Source organism: Danio rerio, chromosome 12 (assembly GCF_052040795.2).
Source record: "Danio rerio strain M-AB ecotype USA chromosome 12, GRCz13ab, whole genome shotgun sequence".
Classification (NCBI taxonomy): Eukaryota; Metazoa; Chordata; class Actinopteri; order Cypriniformes; family Danionidae; genus Danio; species Danio rerio.
In genome coordinates this window covers 10380504-10402652 of record NC_141032.1, presented here as the reverse complement: position 1 = coordinate 10402652, position 22149 = coordinate 10380504, and the positions used below count along the sequence as shown (strand labels likewise).

General features: G+C 37.9%; 1 protein-coding gene across 4 annotated transcripts in view; it reads right to left on the bottom strand.

Annotated features, from left to right (window-relative positions):
* Positions 1–4245: 4245 nt before the first annotated feature.
* Positions 4246–22149, bottom strand: part of ppp1r9bb (protein phosphatase 1, regulatory subunit 9Bb) — a 76984-nt gene continuing 59080 nt past the window's right edge. For all 4 annotated transcript variants that reach the window (XM_087275916.1, XM_087275918.1, XM_087275917.1 and 1 more), the window contains 3 exons: positions 19574–19803; positions 11493–11589; positions 4246–8281 (listed from right to left, as the gene is read on the bottom strand). In XM_087275916.1, coding sequence (XP_087132042.1) covers positions 8228–8281; positions 11493–11589; positions 19574–19803 — 381 coding nt within the window. In that variant the 3' untranslated portion in view covers positions 4246–8227. The remainder of the gene's footprint in view (positions 8282–11492; positions 11590–19573; positions 19804–22149) is intronic.

Sequence of the window (22149 nt, the reverse complement as noted above, 5' to 3'; positions counted from 1 at the left end):
ATAGTTCATCCAAACACGAAAATTCTGTCATCATTTGTTCTTGTTTCCAACCTGCTTGTAATAAGCAAACAAACAAAAAAAAAAATAGAAACTCAAAGTTAGATATTTTGAAGAAAGCTGAAAACCTGTAATCGATGACTTTTATACTATTATAGTAGTTTTCGTACTATGGAAGTCAAAGGTTTTCAGGTTTCCTCAGTGTGGTTTATTTAGAAACAAATTTTGAGAGGATCACATGCTTATGATTGAACACAGCTGGTAACAAATCAGCTCCGTTTATTGCACCAATCAGATTAATACTGACACACCATAGGGGCGTACTCACACTATGTACAGTTGTCTTGAATCTGGCCGAAGCACGCTTGTACCCCCTCCCGTCTCCCCCGACAACCCGCACTCACATTGCATTCGCGCCTGAACACGCTTATGTCATCGATGATGAGCTGTTCAGTAAGAAGTGCTCTTGCTCAGCGCAGTGGAGGTTTCTTTACTTATATCGTTTTAGTCGTTTGATATGCAGTGGCGCAGCCAAATATTTCGCCGAATAGATCAGCCACTATTAACGCTCATAAACAATCATTTAGTCCTCGTGCTGCAGGACTTAGGAGGTTTGCTAAAGGTGCAGCTGTCGTGCAGTGAGGGGTTTGCGTCTTTATTAATCTACAACAGTTTGCGTTCATTGAACATTAAGAATGATAAATCCATATGAACCAGTCCCTTAAGAGTAATGTCTCGTCTTCAGTTTCGGGCTTTGGCACGCTTTGCACTGCCAAGCGTACCGCACTCACACTACAAGCGTACCGCAGCCTGAACCCAAGTGAACCGCGCTCTGGCACACCTCTTCCAACCGGGCCAGGGCCAGCCAACTGATTCACGCCTGAGCCCGACTCAGAGCACTTACACTTCTCAAACGATCTGTGAAATGGGCCTGGGAATGGTTCGGACAGCATAGTGTGAGTGCGCTCCAAATAACCAGAACTTTCCACTCCAGTCATCTTCGTCTTGAAGAATTCCCCCTTTTACCCCTGCTCCTCCCCTTCTCTAATAGGGCGGCACGTCAGTCCAGTGGTTAGCACTGTTGACTCACAGCAGGAACACCGCTGATTCGGCCCCTCTCCGAGCCGGTCAGCATTTCTGTGTGGAGTTTGCATGTTCTACCCGTGTTTGCATGGGTTTTTTTCCCAGGTTTCCTTCCACCGTCCAAAGACATACCCATAAGTTAATTAACTACTTTAAATATAGCATCTTAAGACAACTCCTAGCCAGATATATCTCAGCACGTTCACAAGCAGGGGAGTTCTCGAGACATACCTGAGCCCAAACTCTCCTCTCGCCCTTCAATCTGGAGAGAATCCCGGGCTCGAGGATATTCTGAGCTCAGGGCTCTCTCCTGGGACAGCATGCCAAATATGCTTTATTGTCAATCATCAGCTAAGTGTGAACTCTTGAAATACCGCCTTTTGTGTTCAACAGACAAAAGAAACTCTTGATGTTTAATGACGGAGAGAAATATTTGGGTGAACTATCCTTTTTATGCAACAGTAAAATGCGTAGCATCATCTTTTGTTCTACAAAATTTATTTGTTAATATTTATTTTTTAGTCTGCAGTCATTTTTTTCAGTGCCTTAAGTGTAGTCTGACCTTATTTATAGTGGGTATCAAGTAAATACCTTGCACAGATTACTGCTTTTTAATCTGGCTTTGGTTGCAAATGGACGTCTTAAAATATTGTGATGTTCATTTGTACACTTCTACCATGGTTGCTGTTGTGTGTCATAGCCATACTTGTATGCTGTGTAAAAATGTGTTTATTATCTATATTAAATACAACATTGCCAAGACACGCGCAAAGTAGAAAAATACCTCGTAGCACAAGAATGAAAGTAAATAGCCTTGTTGTCAACATTTGAAATGGATCTTAAGACAAATAAATGGATGTCTTAAGAGAAAAATAGGTTAAAAGAAATAGTTGTTGCATAGCTTCAGATGTTGGCTACAGTACACTGAAGAATTGGTTTATTAGAAAGGCCGGACAGATTTTGTTCATTTAAAAACATTTCTGTGCATAATTTTGTCAAATCTGCAGTTACATATAATGATTTATGCAAATTAACACAAAATATATATTTTTATGTTTTTCTTAAAGTTTTTTTATTATTATTATTTACAATGTAAAAATAAGGATAAGCGGAACAAAATGGAATGAAAAAACTGGTTTGGTAAACAATGCTAGAGCAACTCATAGTACATCCACTAAAAGAATAAAATTGTATCAATAGAAAAACTGAATAAACATTTAGGTAAGTAAATAGATTGAACATTGGGTTTAGAAATCTGTAAGTCTGCATAAGGAAATATTTTCATTACGCTAATTTTGAGATCTACACACTTTTGGCGGTATTGTATTGTGAGAACATTTTAAAATGTGTGTTGAACAATTTCTGTAACAAATGCACATTTATAGTTATTTATCTGAACTACGCGAAATCACACGAATGTTCTGTTCAATAACTCTAGGAGAGCCTGATGTACTTCCTGTGAGTGTTGAAATTTATACACTTAAACCATTTTTGAACGTTAAGGTTCTTAAGAAACCAGATCTTGAGATGCCTGCAAGTTCTTCAAAAGCTCAATGGCACTACACAGATTTCCCGCCTTGGAAACAATTCAACAGTCAAATAAAACCATTCGTAAAATAAAATAATAAAATGTTTTTCCTTTTGCCAATGGTAATCATATTTGACAGAGGCAGTCAAGTCATATAATCGACAGACTAAGGGTGCTTTCACACCTACACTTTTGTTTCGGAACGCATCTCGTTTGCCTAGTCAGCGCGGTTCGTTTGGCATATGCGAACAGGGCAATCGCGCTCTGTTCCGCGCCAAAGTAATCGCTCCGAGATCGCTTGAATGAGGTGGTCTCGGCTCGATTGAAACGAACCCTGGAGCAGTTCGATTGCAGTGAGAAAGCGATCAGATCCGAGCGCGGTTATATCACAGTGTTTTATGGATATGTAATAGGCTTACCGCTATATGAAGAGAGAATTATGAGTAGGGCGTGAAGTTTCGCGAGTCTCCGGATGCCCGCAAACGAGTGATGATCTCCCGGTAATCTCGCGTCTCCCTCCCGGTCCTCAAATAGGCATCGTCGCGCACGCTTCTCACCCCTCCCCACCGCATCTCTCCCCTCCTCACGCACCCTGTCAATCACCACCAAACCACCACCTCTCCTGACAGCTGAGTGGGACGCTGCAAAACAAACCCTGACACTCTGACCAATGTAAGGAGAGTTTACTCGCACTTGACTTGTTTTAGCTCTTTTGGTCCGATTAGAAACTTTGCAGTGTGAAAGCGAACCACTCCAAGAGCAACAATGTAACAATTGTAATCTCTGTTTCGGAACAACTGAATCGATTCACAGGTGTGAAAGCACCCTAAAATTGCTACATAAACACTAGCGTAAAAATTTCAGAAGACTCTCTAGCATACGTCGTAGCTAATCTAACGCTGATTGGGACGTTTATGTTGATTTAGTTCCAATGGCCTTTTTCATACTCGCGGAATTCACACGAGAAAAAGAAAACGATGATGTGTGAACCTCACGGTATGTCTTTCCAATGCACTGAGCTTCTGTTATACAGCTATGCCTATGTATATCCGGAATTTCACTATATGGCACCTATAGGTGACTGCAAGTTGTAGATACACACAAATGTACACTTTATTAATTACTAGTACTGGGTAGGCCAGTACTAGTAACTGCCACTCACTGGATATTTTCCTATTTTCTAACCATTCTCTATAAACCCTAGAGATGGTTGTGCGTGAATATCCAAGTAGATCAGCAGTTTCTGAAATACTGAGACCAGACCATCTGGGACAAACAACCATGCCACGTTCAAGGTCACTTAAATCATCTTTTTTTTCCATTCTGATGCTCGGTTTGAACTGTAGCAGATCGTCTTGACCATGTCTACATGTCTGAATGCATTGAGATGCTGCCGTGTGATTGGCTGATTAGAAATCTGCGTTAACAAGCAGTTAGACAGGTGTACCTAATAAAGTGGCCAGTGAGCGTACGTATAACAGTATACTCCCTCTAGTGGTAGATAATGAACAGACCCTCAGTTTTGATCATGTTGAACCGCAATGCATTGTTGGATACCACTTGACAGATTTGGTAAAATAGTTAAAAACACGAGCGAGGAATTTGTCCCATATTTTGACGAAGAAACTCAACCTTGGTTACAAATCCACAGTTGACTTTATTTCATAAAAGCACATTAACAAACCACATGAGTGTGTTTTCCATACAAGCCTTGCACTGAGAAAAAGGTTGTTTACATGCCTCATCGACTTAATTTAGTCTTTGTGTAAAGACCAAAGGTGACATACTAAATACTACAATCACAATCATTTATAATTCTTGGTTCCATCATATATTTCACATGATAATAACAAATAGTCTTCCTATAGGACGTGGAATTCACTGCTGTTGTATTTGGGACATCTTCCTCCAAAAGCCAGTCTAAGGTCCGTGCGCTGTGTTCAGTTACATTACACTGAACAATTCATAAGACATTTCATTTCATGAAACTACTGTGGCCCATACAGGTCAATCTCAAACACACACGCATACACACATACAAAGTTCAGCCAGTTTCATAATCATACATGTTATCACCAGTGTAACCTATAAGCAAACCAAAAAGAAAACCATTCCACTGATGAAGAAAAAAAAGTAGAAAACATTTATTGCCCCATAACAAAGGTTTAAAGGACTCCACTTTTTTAGAAGTAGGCTCATTTTGCAATGAAACAGTTAAGAGTTAAGAGTTTGGCTCCTGGAGGTAGCACTTTTAGCTTAGCTTAGCATAAATCATTAAACTGACTTACACCATTATATTTTGCCATAAAAAAATATTTTTGTTTATGATGTACAGTTGAAATCAGAATTAATAGCCCCCCTTTGAATTTCAGTTAATTTTGAATTTTTCTCTTTTTTAAATATTTTTCAAATGATGTTTAACATCAAGGAAATTTTCAAAGTATGATAATATTTTTTCTTCTGGAGAAAGTTTTATTTGTTTTATTTAGGTTAGAATAAAAGCAGTTTTTCATTTTTTAAAATACATTTGGGGACAAATTTGTTAGCCCCTTTAAGCTAACTTTTTTTTTGATATAGTCTACAGAAAAAAACATTGTTATACAATAACTTGCCTAATTACCCTAATCTGCCTAGTTAACCTAATTAACCTAGTTACGCCTATAAATGTCACTTTAAGCTGTATAGAAGTGTCTTGAAAAATATCTGGTCAAATGTTATTTACTGTCATTTACTGCAAAGATAAAATAAATAAGTTATTAGAAATGAGTTATTAAAACTATTATGTTTAGAAATGTGCTGAAAAAAATCTCTCCATTAAGCAGAAATTGGGGGAAAAAATAAACGGGGCTATTAATCCAGGGGCGCTAATAATTCTGACTTCAACTGTATCTAATTTTCCTATTTACAGGGTTCATACGGTCATGGAAAACATGGAAATGTCATGGAATTTTGACATTGCATTTTCCTGGTCTGGAGAAGTTTTGCAAAAGTCATGGAAATTAGTTTACCAAATATCTGTATACTTGAATTAGAGCTGCGCGATATTGGAAAAATCTGACATTACAATATTTTATAATTCTGTGATCTATATTATGATTTGAATACAATTTCACCAGACAATTTAACAGGTTTATTTGGATTGATTATGGGATTTTGTAAGGGAGTGAATCTCGAATAATGTAAAACAAATAAATTACAAGCATAAATTAATGAAATATAGTAAAGATAAAAGTCAATTATAGTTTTTAGATATTCACTATTATGGTACAGATATTGAGTAATCAACACTGCATAGTCTTCAATCTATGTTATTTAATCTTTATTAAAGTTACAAAAAATGTCTTGTGGCCGGATTTTTTAAAATATTGAAATGTTCACAGTCACAGCCCTAAAAGATCAGTTCACTCAAAGATTAAAATTTATATTTTACTCACTCTTCACTTGTTTTAATACTATAGGAGTTATTAAATTATATTCCTTTTGTGTTCATTTAAAAATAAAGAAACTTATAAATGTTTAAAACAAGTGAAGGGTGTAATAAAAATGTAAAAATGAAAATAATTCTTGGGTGAACTATCTCTTTAAAATTAATATAATAATCTTTTACCCCATTATGATAAAACTATAATTCCAACATTGCATATCCTGCGATGTGACTATTGCGAATGCACACATTGCGATATCGATGCTGAAACGATATATTGTGCAGCCCTAACTTGAATATATATTGGTTGTCTTCCCTTCTGTCCTTGGCCAAAAAAATTTCTCTCACATTGTTAGTGCTGTGTAAGCATTATCAAAATCCATTTTACATAAGTAGAAAAACAAATTTAAACAAAATAGATTGTTGCGTGTTCTATAACATGCTGTAACACGCTGAACGGCGTTGTTTTTCTTATTATTTACCATGTATATGTAGACATTACATGAAACATTACATCATGAAAATGTACTTGAAAGTTCTGGAAAAGTCTTGGAGAAGTCATGGAATTTTAAATTGTATAAATGTGTATGAACTCTCTATTTAAAGCTTGACCATTCTGTAGTTTATTATGTAAGCCACACGGAAAAATAGTTGCTATTTTCTAGGGTGATATGGCTAGGAACTATACTCTTATTTGGACGTAATAATCAAGGAATTTTGATGCCATGGCTCTACGAGGGCACAATGATATTACGCAGCACTGTTACCTAGCTGGAGACTACCCAGCAACCATTTTTTGTTTCTAATAGATGTCGAAACATAGTCGATTTGGCTAAAACAAGGCTAAATTTGGGCTGTCAGTGAAAACCGAAATCTGGGAATAGGCCAAAACTAGACTAGTCATCAAATAAACAAAAACGAATGACTACACATATAACTGATATCTGTCTATTTGATGACTAGTTTTGGCCTATATTCTTAGATGTTTAATACATTTTCACTGACAGCGCAAGTTTAGCCTTGTTTTAGCCAAGCTGTCTACATTTAGATGTCTATTAGACGTCTATTAAACACAAAATTGTTTGCTGGGTATTTTCAAGAACAGCCTAACATCATAAATTATCTTTCGTTTTTTGCTCAAAGACGCTAACAGTCTAATCCAATTCAATAATTTATGCTAAGCTAAGCTAAAATTGCTTCATTTGATCAACTAAATGGATCCAAAAATAGTAAAACTTAACTGTTTAACTGTAGATGACTTGAAAATGAGCATATTTATAAAGAAGTGGAGTGTTTCTTTAAGTGGAGATGTAAATGAACACTGGAAAGTGGCTAAACAGGAATAATACTGAGAAAAAGGCAGCAGTTGGTTTTTAAGGTTTGAGTCACCAAAACCTTACACGAGGTAAAGTGTGGACTGCTATCGGTAGAAAAAGAGGCATTTGGAGAAAGATGTTTCGGTAGGACCCTTGATATCTGGCTAAGGCTAAGCTAAGTAATGACCACGAAATATGAGCTGGAAATCCACTTCATCCTCAACTTTACAGAATTCTTTAATTTCGCTCAGGTTCCCTCCATGAATGATGTGCTTCCCATTTTATATTAATATATACTTTTAAAGAATCTAGACAAATTATACTTATCACATATAGAACAGTTCACCCTAAGGAGAGTTTGAGGAAAGGCGTGAGGATAAAAAGGGGGAAAGTGTAGCTGGGATTTTTTAAGGTACAGCAGCGAGTGGCAGGTCATTACTGGAGTTTCAGAGACATCCTCACACTCGGTCTCCTCATTTTCAACACTGAAATGGGAAAAATATAGCACTGTAGTTGTTAATGAAAGATCAGTCTTAACAGAACTTAGAAAAAGACACGTTTTTTTTTTTTTTGTTGTTGTTGTTGTTGTGTACGTTAGATTGTTACAGGAACAACTTTGGCAGAACTATCAGTGACAGCCGAATTGTTGTCCAGAGTTAAATATAAGAAAAAAAAACAATTGACCAAACACTGCTGGGTAAATCTATGATTCACAATACTAAGAACGAATAAAGAAAACATGTCTAAAACCATAAAGAATCTGAAATCAAGGTATGGAGGAAGGAAAGTCTTGGGCTTACTGACAAGAACAAAAATGACAAAGTACAAATTTCTCCAATTTCAGTACATTTACATTGAAGTAGTTGAACAATCTGTACTTTACGACGGATCCAGTGACTTCACCTCCTCCACCTGCGACTCAAGATCTGTTACCTGCGTGAAGGGAAATTTCATATTAATGTTCGCCATATTTAAAAACTGCAGTATAGTTTTTTTTTCTAAAAATCTGTGGTACACTTAAAACGCTGGATTAATTTAACCCATATTTAGGTCAAATAGCCCAGCATTTTTTTTTAAGTAAAAGCAAAAACCTTTAATTTTGAGACACAATGTAATCAATACTAGTGAACAGTCACTGAAGCCTGGGGTCTGTTCTTAATACCTCGCTTAATCTGTCAGTGAACTATGAAAAGGGGAAAAATAAATAAATAAATGAAATAATCGTTTATTAATTATAATTGAGTAAAAATGTTTAATTAATCGAGATTTAAATTTTAGACCATTCACAAGGCCTGCACTATGCGCCGTCTTAACCTGTAGTTACATTTTTGGAGAGGTGTGATGCTTCTCAACAATTACAGGTTATAAATGTCCATTTCAATTACTTTTCGATTAATCGCCCAGCTCTAATCTAAGGTGATTTGGCATATCCTGGATATTTTATTCTTAAATGCTTAAGCTTAAATGATCTAAGATAGGGCTTCGATTAATCGAAAAGGAATCGAAATTGACATTCATAACCTATAATCATTGAGAAGCCGCGCACCTTTTAAAAAATTTGACTACACGTCGAGACGATGCATAACGCAGGCTTTTTGATTGGTCGGTTTGATATTGGTGACGAGCACGGATTCATTTTGGTTGTTCAGCATTGACGTTCAATAGATAGTAGATAGTCTGTTTCTGTCGATTGTTTTAAAATCAAGTGATGCACCCTTCATTTAATCTAAGATGATAAGGCAGATCCTGGATCTGTTAATCTTGATAACTGTGTGACGCATGACATAGCTAAATAGGATCATTTCTGTATGGTAATCTTGGCTTCCAGCGACGTATTTGGCTTAGTGCACCCTAGAACTTCTCTGTTGGTGATTCTCGCTGTCCACGGAATACGCTACAGTCTCCACGTCTCCACCAGAACCACAACTCCAAGGCCTCAATCTTTCATCTGTCTGTCTTCTTGATCATCCAGGTCATGCAGCCATAGGTTGCGTTGTCTAGCCTTGCTTTAGTTGCAGTGCATATATCCTTACTTTTCAAATTTTTGCCCATTCCTCTTTGCAGTGCCTCTCAAGCTTTATCAGGTTGGATGGAAAGCGACGGTGTACAGCCATTTTCAGATCTCTCCAGAGATGTTCAATAGGATTTAGGTCTGGGCTCTGGCTGGACCCCTCAAGGAAATTCACAGAGTTGTTGTGCAGCCACTCTATTGATATTTTAGCGGTGTTCTTTAGGTCATTGTCCCGCTGGAATAGGAACCGTTGCCCCAGTCTGTGGTCAGGAGCACTCTGAAGCAGGTTTTCATTCAGGATGTCTCTGTACATTGCTGCATTCATCTTTCCCTCTATCCTGACTAGTCTTGCAGTTCCTGCTGCTGAAAAACATCCCCACAGCCTGATGCTGCAACCACCATGGGGATGATATTAGCCTGGTGATGAGTGGTGCCTGTTTTTTTCCAAACGTAATGCCTGGCATACACTCCAAAGAGTTCAATTTTACTCTCATCTCGATTTTGTTTCTTGTGGTCTGAGAGTTCTTCAGATGCCTTTTGGCAAATTCCAGGTGGGAAGTGGCTTCCGTCTGGCCACTCCACCATACAGGCCTGATTGGTGGATTGCTGCACAGATGGTTGTCCTTTTGTAAGGTTTTCCTCTCTCCACAGAAGAACGCTGGAGCTCAGACAGAGTGATCATTGTGTTATTGATCACCTCCCTGACTAAGGCCCTTCTTCCCTGCTCACTCAGCTTAGAAGGCCGGCCAGCTCTAGGAAGAGTCCTGGTGGTTCTAAACATCTTCCACTTACGGATGATGGAGTCCGCAGTGCTCATTGGAACTTTCAGAGCAGCAGAAATGTTTCTTTAACCTTCCCCAGCCTTGTGCCCCGAGACAATTCTGTTTCGGAGGTCTACAGACAATTCCTTTGTCTTCATGCTTGGTTTGTGCTTTGACATGCACTGTCAACCCTGGGACCTTATATAGACAGGTGTATGCCTTTTCAAATCATGTCCAATCAACTGAATTTACCACAGATGAACTCCAATTAAGCTGCTGAAACATCTCAAGAATGATCAGTGGAAACAGAATGTACCTGAGCTCAATTTAGAGCTTCATGTTAAAGGCTTTCAATACTGATGTACATGTGATTTTTCAGGTTTTTTAGTTTTAACATATTTGCAACAATTTCAAAAAAATCTTTGTTTACATTGTCATTATGGGGTATTGTGTGTAGAACTTTGAGGAAATAATTAAATTTAATCCATTTTGGAATAAGGCTGTATTATAAAAAATGGTTGAAAAAGTGAAGCACTATGAATACTTTACAGATGCAATACATTTATAATTTTTTTAGCTATTTACTATTTTCCCAGGTGTATATAACTACTACTGCATGAGGATTTCAGAACTCAATACATACTTTTAGTATTACCTTTTCTTGAAAAGGCCCAATCTGATCCTGTTATATGAAATGGGCCTGCTCCCGAGTCAAATCTTCAATAACCAAATCCAACTAATTGAGTAATCCACGTACAAAGAACAGACCCCAGGTCACAATTAATGTTTTAAAGTTTATAGTAATTACTATGAAATCTGCAGGCCCTTGCTTGCATCCATAGATTTGATATCAAAACAACATAAAAAATAGGTCAAAAAAGCCGATAAATTTGATGTCAAAACCATGATGTCCATTTGACATCCTAACATAGATGCCTTTTTGACCACCAAAATAACAACCCAAAAAGTATTAAAACATAAGAAAGATTTTATTCATCGACAAGCAACTCAAAATTACACATTTAAACTGGATTTTGTATCCCTAAAGTGCATGTAAATACCCCAATGTCAAAACAACATCAAACTGACATCTAATTTAGAACTTCTATTTTTAATATTAAAAAACACATAAAAATGTATTACTGGACAGTCCTGAAGTCCTGATTTCTAAAACAAATATTAAAAGTCAGTGTGATGTCATTTTGACATCAAGATAACTCAATCAACATCAAATCAATTAGCTTTTTTTGTTTTTTAAAGTCATTTTGAAATCAAATGGTCTATCAATGGTTATGTTTTCCAATGTTTATATATTAAGTTATATATTGTGCTTCAGAAAACATGCATATATATATATATAATTTCATGATACCTTGTCTTGAAGTTGTTCTGTTTCCTCATTTTGTGAAGCTTCAGTCTCCTCTACAGTTTGTTGCTGAGCTGTTTTCTTTTTGAGTAATTCAATCTCCCTGTATGAAAAAAATACATATGTTTAGATTTCTAAAATGGAATAGAAGATTCTTAAAATGTTTATTAATATTGTGGGTGTATAGAATGATCTTAATCCAATGACTGAAGGAAGAACATCAAGAAAGTGCCAGTTTCTTTACTTTTTACAGTACATTCACAAGTTCTCAATCATTCTTTTAAACATTGTTATAATGGTTTGCAATTCTACAATGATTATAACAAAGGTTAGGTCATAATGTGTTTGTGAATCCAACTTCTATACTGTCAGTGTGAATTGTATAAACTGTCTGTTAAAGGGGAACTATTTTAGCCTTTGTTGTCTCCAGATTGTGTCTGTAAAGTTTCAGCTCAAAATACCCATCTTATTAATTATTATAGCCTCCAGAATCTGCCCATTTGAAGACCCATTTGAAGTCTGAAGACAATAGCCGCATTTCCACTATCGGGCCAGTGCGAGCCAGGGCTTATATCGAGCCAGGCCGGGCCAATAGCCTGGGAGGTTAAGCAGTGAGGCCGAAATCATGTTGCGTTTCCACTGTCGGGCTAGTAGCTCGCAGCTTGTCATGCAAACCCCGCCCCCAGAACATCCCCCGAATCGAACGTCACTCAATCCGCCCACTTCAGCGGAAATAAGGCAGATAAAGCACACCATCACATCATCACGAAACTATTAAAATTAGGGAAACCAAAACAAACAAATGACACAATACTGTACAGCAGTACAATGTATGTCTATACGTTCATACCTCTGTGTTCTCATTTTTATTCATTTACTCGCAGACCGACTGTTGGCATCGAAATCCAGTGGTCTTGCCACTAACGGAGGGACCCAGCGCAGGGAGCGCACACATGCATAATATAACACCACATATATAAAATTCTCCGTTAATAACTCAATATAACATGTATTTTATAACATCCTCAGTTAGACAGACGCTGTCCAACATTCATCCCAAATGCTCAAGAGAGAACTGAAACATTAACTTTTTCCTGTAGGCTTTATGACACTTAATAGGTGATTCCCTTTATTTAAAGATGTTGCTTATTATATCCTAAGTAAAGGAAAGTGTTGAGTGTTTCAGCACATAAGAGCAGCACGTAATAAATATAGTCTATATTGCGTTGCGCTCAGCAGCTATGCACTAATAAACCTCTTTATGTATTTAAAGTTTCCTTTTTTAATTTTACCACGTCATTTAAAAACACACACGTTTGAGGACAGAACAAATTTTAAACTTGCAGTTTTCCTCGATGCATCTGTGCAGCTGCAGACAGAAAAAAAAGGTCGCCTAGTTTCTGCTTTCACTCACCCCGAAAATACTCTGTTTGCATGATTTGATTAATATCATCACATCCGAACACTTTATAAATAATATTTAAAACATTCTCCGGTGTTTATTGTTTTTAGAAAATATCTAAAATCTTTTTTTTCAGAGAGGCGTTTGAAAAATGAAAGTTTAATAAAGCTTTGAAACAGTTTGATAGTACCTAATTGTTATAGCTAGCTTTTGTTTGTTTTAAATTGGTTAATTTATTCAATGTGATTTTATTATATCTGATATTTGTAATTCTTTAAATTATTTTAATATAGCTAAGGCTATTTTATCTAGGTATGGTACTATTATTTTGAGCCTACAAAAGTGGACATAAAATTGTAAAGTTTAATGTCTTTCCGTTGTATACATATAGTGTATTATCTCCAAAATAAATAAATAAATAAAAGAAAGAAAAAAGCCGCTCGCGCCATCAACAGAGCTATGAAGGGAGCGCTCTTTTCCTCGGTCTCACACACACATAAAGGCATCTAAACGCGCACAAACACCTTTTAAACTTGACAAAAACTCTTGAAAACCTACTGTCTATTTTGTCTTTAATATGGTGTAAAGATTATTATGCGTTATTGAAATATCAAGGAGGACGCAGCAAAGTAAAGTCACTTATAAATTAAAACTACTTTATTATTTTATGCAACAGCCTTACATTTAAAAGAGAAACATAAAGGTGATCATGAACTCAGCCTATAATTTGATCTCTCTTATTTATTTATTTGTTTATGTGTTTGGCGCATGTGCGATCGGATAACTGTCCCCGCCTTTCCTTTCACTCGGCCCTGAAGCCCCGGCTGGCCCTCTTTGGCCCAAGGTATTCGGCGGGCCGAAAAAGGCCGGCCACTGGCCCCAAGAAAGTCCCGATTTGGCCCTGGAAGTGACAGTGGAAACGTGACTGGCCTTGGCTCGCCCTGGCTCGCTCGCTTTAGGCGCGATAGTGGAAACGCGGCTATCGTAGATGTTTTTGTAGCCTGTGGCTTTAAATTCAAATGAGCTACTTCTCCCCACCCACCGCTCCGACGTGCGTGTCTGCTTCTCAGGCGTTACATCAGACAAACAGCACAGTGACAGAGACACATGCACACGGAATCCGAAATTTAAGTACCGAATTTTCAGGTTGAAAAATAAATGCTCTCACATTGTGACAATCATATTGACACACTGGCTCCGAAACTTTCGGCTTTCAAAAAAAAAAATAGAATCGGGTTTCGTATACAAAAAACATTTTGAGATGTGTTTTGACAGTTCAGAACCACCGAACAATAATGGTGGGCAAAGCAAGGCTTCATGAAACACTGAAACAGTCGAAGCAAATGTGTCGAAGCTTGGAAATGTTTTGAAACCCATCTCTACAGTGACACCTAGTGATCATTTATTATGTATTGCCCTGGAACAGCTACAGAAAAGAAATAGTTAAGCAAATTGAGGTATTAAACCCAACATTGTAGAGAGGTTTCAAATGATTTAGTGAAGTGGTGAGAATTCCAGACTATCATGCAAAGATAAGGGGTTCAAACCCAGGGTGATGCAGCTATAGATGTTAGTTTTTAAATGCTCTGTTCTTGTAACGTGTTTAGTTTTAACATTGTCTGATATCCAAATGAACACTTTGTGAATTAATTTGTCTTGTTTTGGTCATAAAAAGTAACATTATTAAAATAAATCAAGTCATAATTTAAGAGTGTTTGTACAAGTCGGGATTCGAACTCGGGCATTTGCAGCATAGTTAGTCTGTGCACATGCACAGTCTACTAGGATACATAAAATAGAGATTTTTTCCGACCCTGTCAGTCAAACACAGATTCGTCACGCTTCTGAAATGACCAATGCTTTATATCATTTTAGTTACATGACCTGGGTGTTTCGAAACCCTTTAGGCACGTGACCTGGGTGTTTCGGATCATGCTTTGGTGCATTGTTTCGAAACGTTTGCGCTTCGGGATCTCGACACTGTGTGGAAATGTCAGTTTCACGTCAGCCATCCCTACAGTACAAGTGAAGGGCAAAATACCGAATGCCATCACTTGAGCCTTCAGCACAGATCACTTTATGACAAACTCATGGATAAAATATAAACACAATGTGGCGTCAGTGACTGGGGCACCTCTCATTGCTGTTTGGGGTGTGTGTGTCCATACCTTTTAAATACTGCCAGTGTCTTCTGTTAAGGATTTGTTTACTTGCGGAAATGTGTTAAAAAAGATGACAAACATTCATTCATTTTCTTGTCGACTTAGTCCCTTTATTAATCCTGGGTTGCCACAGCGGAAAGAACCTCCAACTTATCCAGCTTGTTTTTAAAGTTTTTACGCAGCAGATGCCATATACACATACACACACAAATTCACACACATACTCATACACTACGCACAATTTAGCCTACCCAATTCACCTGTACCACATGTCTTTGTGCATGTCCGCATGTGGGGGAAACCGGAGCACCCGGAGGAAACCACGCAGGGAGAAGATGCAAACTCCACACAGAAACACCAACTGAGCCGAGGCTCGAACCACCGACCCAGCAACCTTCTTGCTGTGAGGCGACAGCACTACCTACTGTGCCACTGCTTCGCCCAGATGACAAACAATGTAACAAAATTCCAATAAAATAAACTTTGCTTTTCGAATGCAACTGTTTAAGGAGTTAAAGGAGAAGAACTCTCCCTCCTCCTCTTTCTTTTTCTACTTGAGAAGAGTGAGGAGAGCAATGCATCACTGCTTGAATTGACTCTAAAATGCTTTGCAGCTTTTTGGAATGGAATAATAAATACACATCAAACTCATTGTGTACACAGAGGATTTTCACACATGAAAACAAAAAAAAATACATACAAAAATTTGGGATTGTCAGTGTGCAAAGACCTTAAGGCTGAAATCTGAAACAAAATGAGAGTGTTGAAGCAATTTTATAGGCCCAGACTGAACCTGTGCACACAAAAATTTGCGGAAATTCCCCCCCTGAGTCTCCATCACTAACATACACACTATTCACCCACTCTCCATCACTCTCACACTCGAGTTATAGATTGGGCTAGTTGGAATGGAAATTCTTCTATTTTCGTGTGGCCATTGGGCTAATTTTGGTGTGAAAACCTGGCATCCCTGACCTTTAGGGCATACTTACACTATGTACACTTGCCTTAAACCGGGCCTAAGGATGCTTGTCCCCCCTTCTGTCTCCCCAGATGGCCCGCACTCACATTACATTCGGGCCTGGGAATGCATAGGTCATTGATGATGTGCTGTTCAGTAAGCGCTTTCGCTCAGCACAGTGGAGATTTCTTTAGTTATATCGTTTAAGTCGTTTGATATGCAGTGACACGTAGCCAAATATTTTGTAGAATAGATCAGTGGTTCCCAACCTGGGGTCCGCGCCCCCCTAAGGGGGGCGCCAGAGTTCACAAGGGGAGCGCGGGAGAGGATAAGTATTGAGGTAGAAAAAGGCATAAAAATGCTCCACTATTATATAGGGCTGTACAATTAATCGAAAATCCGATTTCGATTACAAACGATTATAAAAAAGCATTAATCAAGATAAACGATTATATGCATCATATACCGCCACCTTTCCAGCTGTGCACGCGTTGCTCTTAAAAGCGCGAATGTGTGTGTGCAGCACGCACACGCAGCCAGAAGCATGCGGCCAGTCAGCATTCGCTCTCATTCGCACACTGAGAAGAGCAGAGGAGCGCAGACATCTAAAGTCATTAACGTGAGCGCTTTAATGGTCAAATAGGTGTCAAAACGCGGTGTTTAGTGATTATTTATATTAGCCCCCATTTGTGTAATAAACAAACGAGTTGAGAATCAAAAAACGTGAAAGAGAAACCATTAAAGAGACAGCGAGAAATATTCCTGCTGCCGCCTGTTTTATCATTAATCAAAAATAACGAGAAAATGTTTCTCTGAAGGATTTTTGTAGCTAAAGTGTTTTTCTTACAGTGAAGATGCTTAAAGCAGTTTGTTTAATATTTTTATTTAATTGTATTTATTTCTCTTTCCTTTGCAGGCTGGAAAATAATACACTTGAAGTCAGAATTATTAGCCCTCCTGAATATTAGCTGAATATTAACTTTTCCTGCCCAATTTCTGTTTCATAGAAAGAAGTTTTTTTTTCTGAACATAATAGTTTTGATATATCATTTCTAATTACTGATTTATTTTATCTTTGCTGTGATGACAGCACATAATATTTTACTACATATTTTTCAAAATACAAGCATTCAGATTAAAGTGCAGTTCAAAGGCCTAATTAGGGTAATTAGGCAAGTCATCAAAAATATTTATTGCTTAAGGGGGCTAATAATATTGACCTTAAAATAGCTTTCAAAATATTTAAACTTGCTTTTATTCTAGCTAAAATAAAACAAATAAGCCTAGAAGAAAAATATTAGAGGAAATACTGTTAAAATTCTTTGTTCTGTTAAACATAATTTGGGAAATATTTATAAAAAAAAAATTCTCAGGAGCGCTAATAATTTTATTGTATTTTTTCTGATACTCGTTTTGAATAATCGTGATTACAATTATGACCAAAATAATTGTGATTATGATTTTTCCCAATATCGAGCAGCCCTACTATTATATATGTATTTTTAAGTACCAAAAAAAAATCAAAACACATGCTTAAAATTCCAACATAATAGTAAAAATAATTAAAATAAATAACTTTAAATAATTATTTAAATTTTGCTAACTTGCGCAATGTGGTTGTCCAACTTCTCGTAAAGGCAAAATCAAAACAAAAATGGCAGAGAAACGTAAATGCAGTGATTCTTCAGAGGTGAAGAAAAAGATTAGACAGTATGTCAAAGCCTACCTAAATTTTGGTTTTATTGAAGGCCAAGACAAGTTAAAACTGATTATTTTATATTTTGTATACATATTATATATTAATATTACACAAACACACATACTGTATGTATATATATATATATATATATATATATATATATATATATATATATATATATATATATATATATACAGTACATATGTGTGTGCGTGCGTGTGTATTTATATGGTGGGGGTGCTCCAATGTTTGTATATGTTCATGGGGGGGGGCCCTAAGAAAAAGGTTGGGAACCACTGGAATAGATCAGCCACTTTTGACGCTCATAAACAGTCATAAAGTCCTGTTGCTGCAGGGATTAGGAGGTTTGCTGAAGGTGCAGCTGTCGTGCAGTGAGGGGTTTGCGTCTTTAATAAACTACGACAGTTTGCGTTTATTGAACAGGGAGAATGATCAATTAATCCATATGAAACAGTCCATTAAAAGTCACGTCTTGCTTTCAGTGTTAGACTCTGTTAGGCACATTTTGCACTCACACACAAGCGTACCGCGCCAAAGCCCAAGCGAACTGCGCTCAGGCCAGGACCGGCCAAGTGAACTGTGCCTGAGCCGGATTCAGAGCACTCACACTTCTCAAATGATTCGAAAAACAGCCCTAGGCACGGTTCGGATAGCATAGTGTGAGTAGGCCCTTAGGCCCCGTTTACACTAGTGCGTTTTAGTTTTAAAACGGCGTTTTAGAATGAAAACGATCCGCGTCCACACTCGCGTTTTACCCAACGTTTCTGAACTGCTCTCCGTCCACACCAAAACGCTGAAAACGCACATCACGTGACCACACAGACACTCTCTGCCAAGCGCTGCAGCCTGTCTACCCAGATGAGAGCTCTGCTAGTCGGACTTCTCGTCAAGCATCTCCCGCTGGATCTAATCTCACTATATTTATTAAACGGGATATTTCATTCATCTTGTTGTCTTTATCTAACGACATATTCCCTGACTTTGGTCATTGGATTTTTTCTCAGGTAACTTGGCTAAGCGCAAAGATAAGTTAATGATTAATGAAACCACGTAGCCTATTCTGTATATTGACTGATCGCTTGCCTTTATTTCCTATAATGTAAAAACTTATTGTATGTTATACTTTTATAATGGCCATTATCGATTATTAAAACTGATATTCAGCAAAAGAGAGGGTGTGTTTCGTATTTTCACTGAAATTGAAAGGAGGCAGTTGTTATCGGCTCCGTTTTGTTATAAATATCCACACAGTGAAGATGACGCTCATAAGCAGCACGACGCCTCAACATTTCTGCTGTCTGTTAAGTTGTTAATAACAAAATGAAAATAGGCAGTTCCTTAAATCATGTTTACATTTTATTGTTGAGAAGTGAAACAACGTAGCCAGGGTGATGTGAATGAAGTTATAAAGTACACTGTTCCCTTTGAAGATTTACCCATCTCCTCGGTATAGTCTGTTTTCCAAATCAAACTGAGAAGAAGAGACTGCAGCCTTGATCAAACTTGCGAAGTCTGAACAAGGACAAAATGCAGGACTGAACTGTGTGTGTTAGGCTACTTAATATTCAGGAAAAGCCCCAATCAGAGAGGCGAATGTCTGCAGCCCCGCCTCCGTTTTCAGATGTCTCCGTTTTCCATCATCCACACTGAGACGGAGCAGCAGCGTTTCAGAATGAAAACGGCCTCTCCAGCGTTTTCGAAACGCTCCGTTTTCGGCGCTCGAGAACTCCGGCGTAGTGTGGACGGTTGGCGTAACCGTAGCAAAACTTATGCGTTTTCAAACTAAAACGCATTAGTGTAAACGGGGCCTTAGTAAGAATGTGGATGTGTGCTTTTACTCACTTCTGCTGATACTCTTTGATGAGGCGTTTGGCCTTGCTGTATTTGCGCTCCAGAGCCTGGTACTGAGCCTGCGTTTCTTTCAGGTGCTCGTCCACAGCCTGGCACAAACTCTGCGCCTCCATCCAATACCCCTCAAGCTTCTCCATGCGCTCCCGGTTCTCCTGCATGTTGCGCTCCATCTGAGCTTTCTCAGAACGCCAGCGCTGCTTATCCTGCTCTGCGTGATTTAACTTCACACACACACACACACACACACATGCAAACATTACTTGTCATGTAATTAGTAAGAGATCTCTTTGTCAGAGTAGAAGCTTCAGTGTTTCCTTTTTGAAAAATGTGAATCTGTTATTTCAGAGATGGCAGAAGTACACAAATCCTTTACTTAATAGAAGTACAGATATTCATGTATAAAACAACTCTGGTAATAGTTGAAGAAAAGAAAGAAAGAAAAAAAATGGCCTCAAATATGTACAATACCTGACAAAAGTCTTGTCGTCTATGCAAGTTTTAGGAACAACAAATAATGACTTGACCTCTAGTTGATCATTTGGTATCAGAAATGGCTTATATGAAAGTCAAACGCCTCTAGTTTACGCTTATTTTACTAAAATAAAATATGATCATGCCTTGATTTTTAATGACTTAATTAGGACAGTAAGGTCTGACTTTGCTTAGACAAAAGTCTTGTCACTTAACAGAAATAATGTACAGTATAGAATATAAAGTCATGGTGCAGTGATTAAATTAATATTGTGTTTGACTCCCATGAGCTTGGAGGACTGCATCCATACATCTCTGCAATGACTTAAATAACATATTATTATAGTCATCTGAAATGGCAAAGAAAGCGTTCTTGCAGGACTCCCAGAGTTCATCAAGATTCTTTGGATTCATCTTCAATGCCTCCTCCTTCATCTTACCCCAGACATGCTCAATAATGTTCATGTCTGGAGACTGGGCTTGCCAATCCTGGTGCACCTTGACCTTCTTTGCTTTTAGGAACTTTGATGTGGAGGCAGAAGTATAAGCTGGAGCGCTATCCTGCTGAAGAAATTGCCCTTTTCTGTGGTTTGTAATGTAATGTGCAGCACAAATGTCTTGATACCTCAGGCTGTTGATGTTGCCATCCACTCTGTAGTCTCTCGCAAGCCCCCATACTGAATGTAACCCCAAACCAGGATTTTTTCTTCACCAAATTTGACTGACTCTGTAAGAATCTTGGGTTCATGCGAGTTCCAATAGGTCTTCGGCAGTATTTGTGTTGCAGTTCAAACTGATGATTCATCGGAAAATTCTACCTTCTGACACTTTTTCAAAAGAAAAAAAAACTAGAAGTCAAGTTATTATTTGTTGCTCTTACAAGTGGGATCGACGACAAAACTTTTGTCAGGTAGTGCACTTAAGAAAAATATATTTATTACCACTTCCTGTTTCACGCTGGTAACTATACTACACAAAAAAAAACTTACATTTCAAAATTTTGGGGGAAAAATTTTGTTGCCAATTTTAAGCAGCAAAGTATATACGAAATTGTCCATAAATACTGCTTAAAAAGTTTCCCTTTGTATCATCACTCACAATGACAGATAGTTTTAGATTTTCTTGAATGAAGAATGCGTTCAAATTTTTACAGTGACAAGAAATAATACAGATTGCACCACAAAACACAATAAAATGCAAGTAACAAGTATAAAGTAAAAATAGTTGTGTAAAAATGTAAGAGTAAAAAATTTTCAGAAAAATAAATAGTGGAGTAAAGCACTGACACCAGAGAAATCTACTTATAATAATAATAATATATAATAATAATACTTATAATAATAAAGTACTTCGTTACTTCCCATCTCTGCATTGTTTAACCATCCTCATAGCGCTATTGGAGGCAGGAAATTGCTTTGCATGTAATCCAGGACCAGAGTTTTGGGAAACATAAGCATTTTGTAGTGCATATGTAACCCCGCCGGTCCTACACCACCCAACCCACTCCGAGCTGGTATCGAACCGGCGACCTTCCGCATGGGAGTCAGGTGCTCTACCAAGGAGACTAAAGACCATGGCCTCTAGCGTCTGTCGCTAGAGCACCTTTTGAGGTCAGAGGAGTAAGGTTTACCTGCACAGCACTTACTAGCTGGCCTCCATTACACTCACCCCACTAAACCTCACTCCCATCCGGGTCATGGCACCAATGTAACCCCACCGGTCCTACGCCACCCAACCCACTCCGAGCTGGTATCAAACCAGCGACCTTCCACATGGGAGTCGATAGCTCTACAAAGGAGGCTAAAGACCATTGCCTCTAGCGTCTGTCGCTAGAGCACCTATAGAGGTCAGAGGAGTGAGGTTTACCTGCACAGCACTTACTAGCTGTCCTCCGTTACACATATAAACTAGCTTAATGTTAGAGATTATCAGTTCTTGTAATAAACTAGCTGAATTCACAGGAAATTCACTGTCACATTTCAGAGCTATGGCTTGTAGAAGATCTCGATTCATACTAATATGGTGCTTTTGGTGTTTTTTGAGCTTGACGGTTTAAATCACTGTCCACTTTTAGCAGTGCAATTTGTGTAATATCT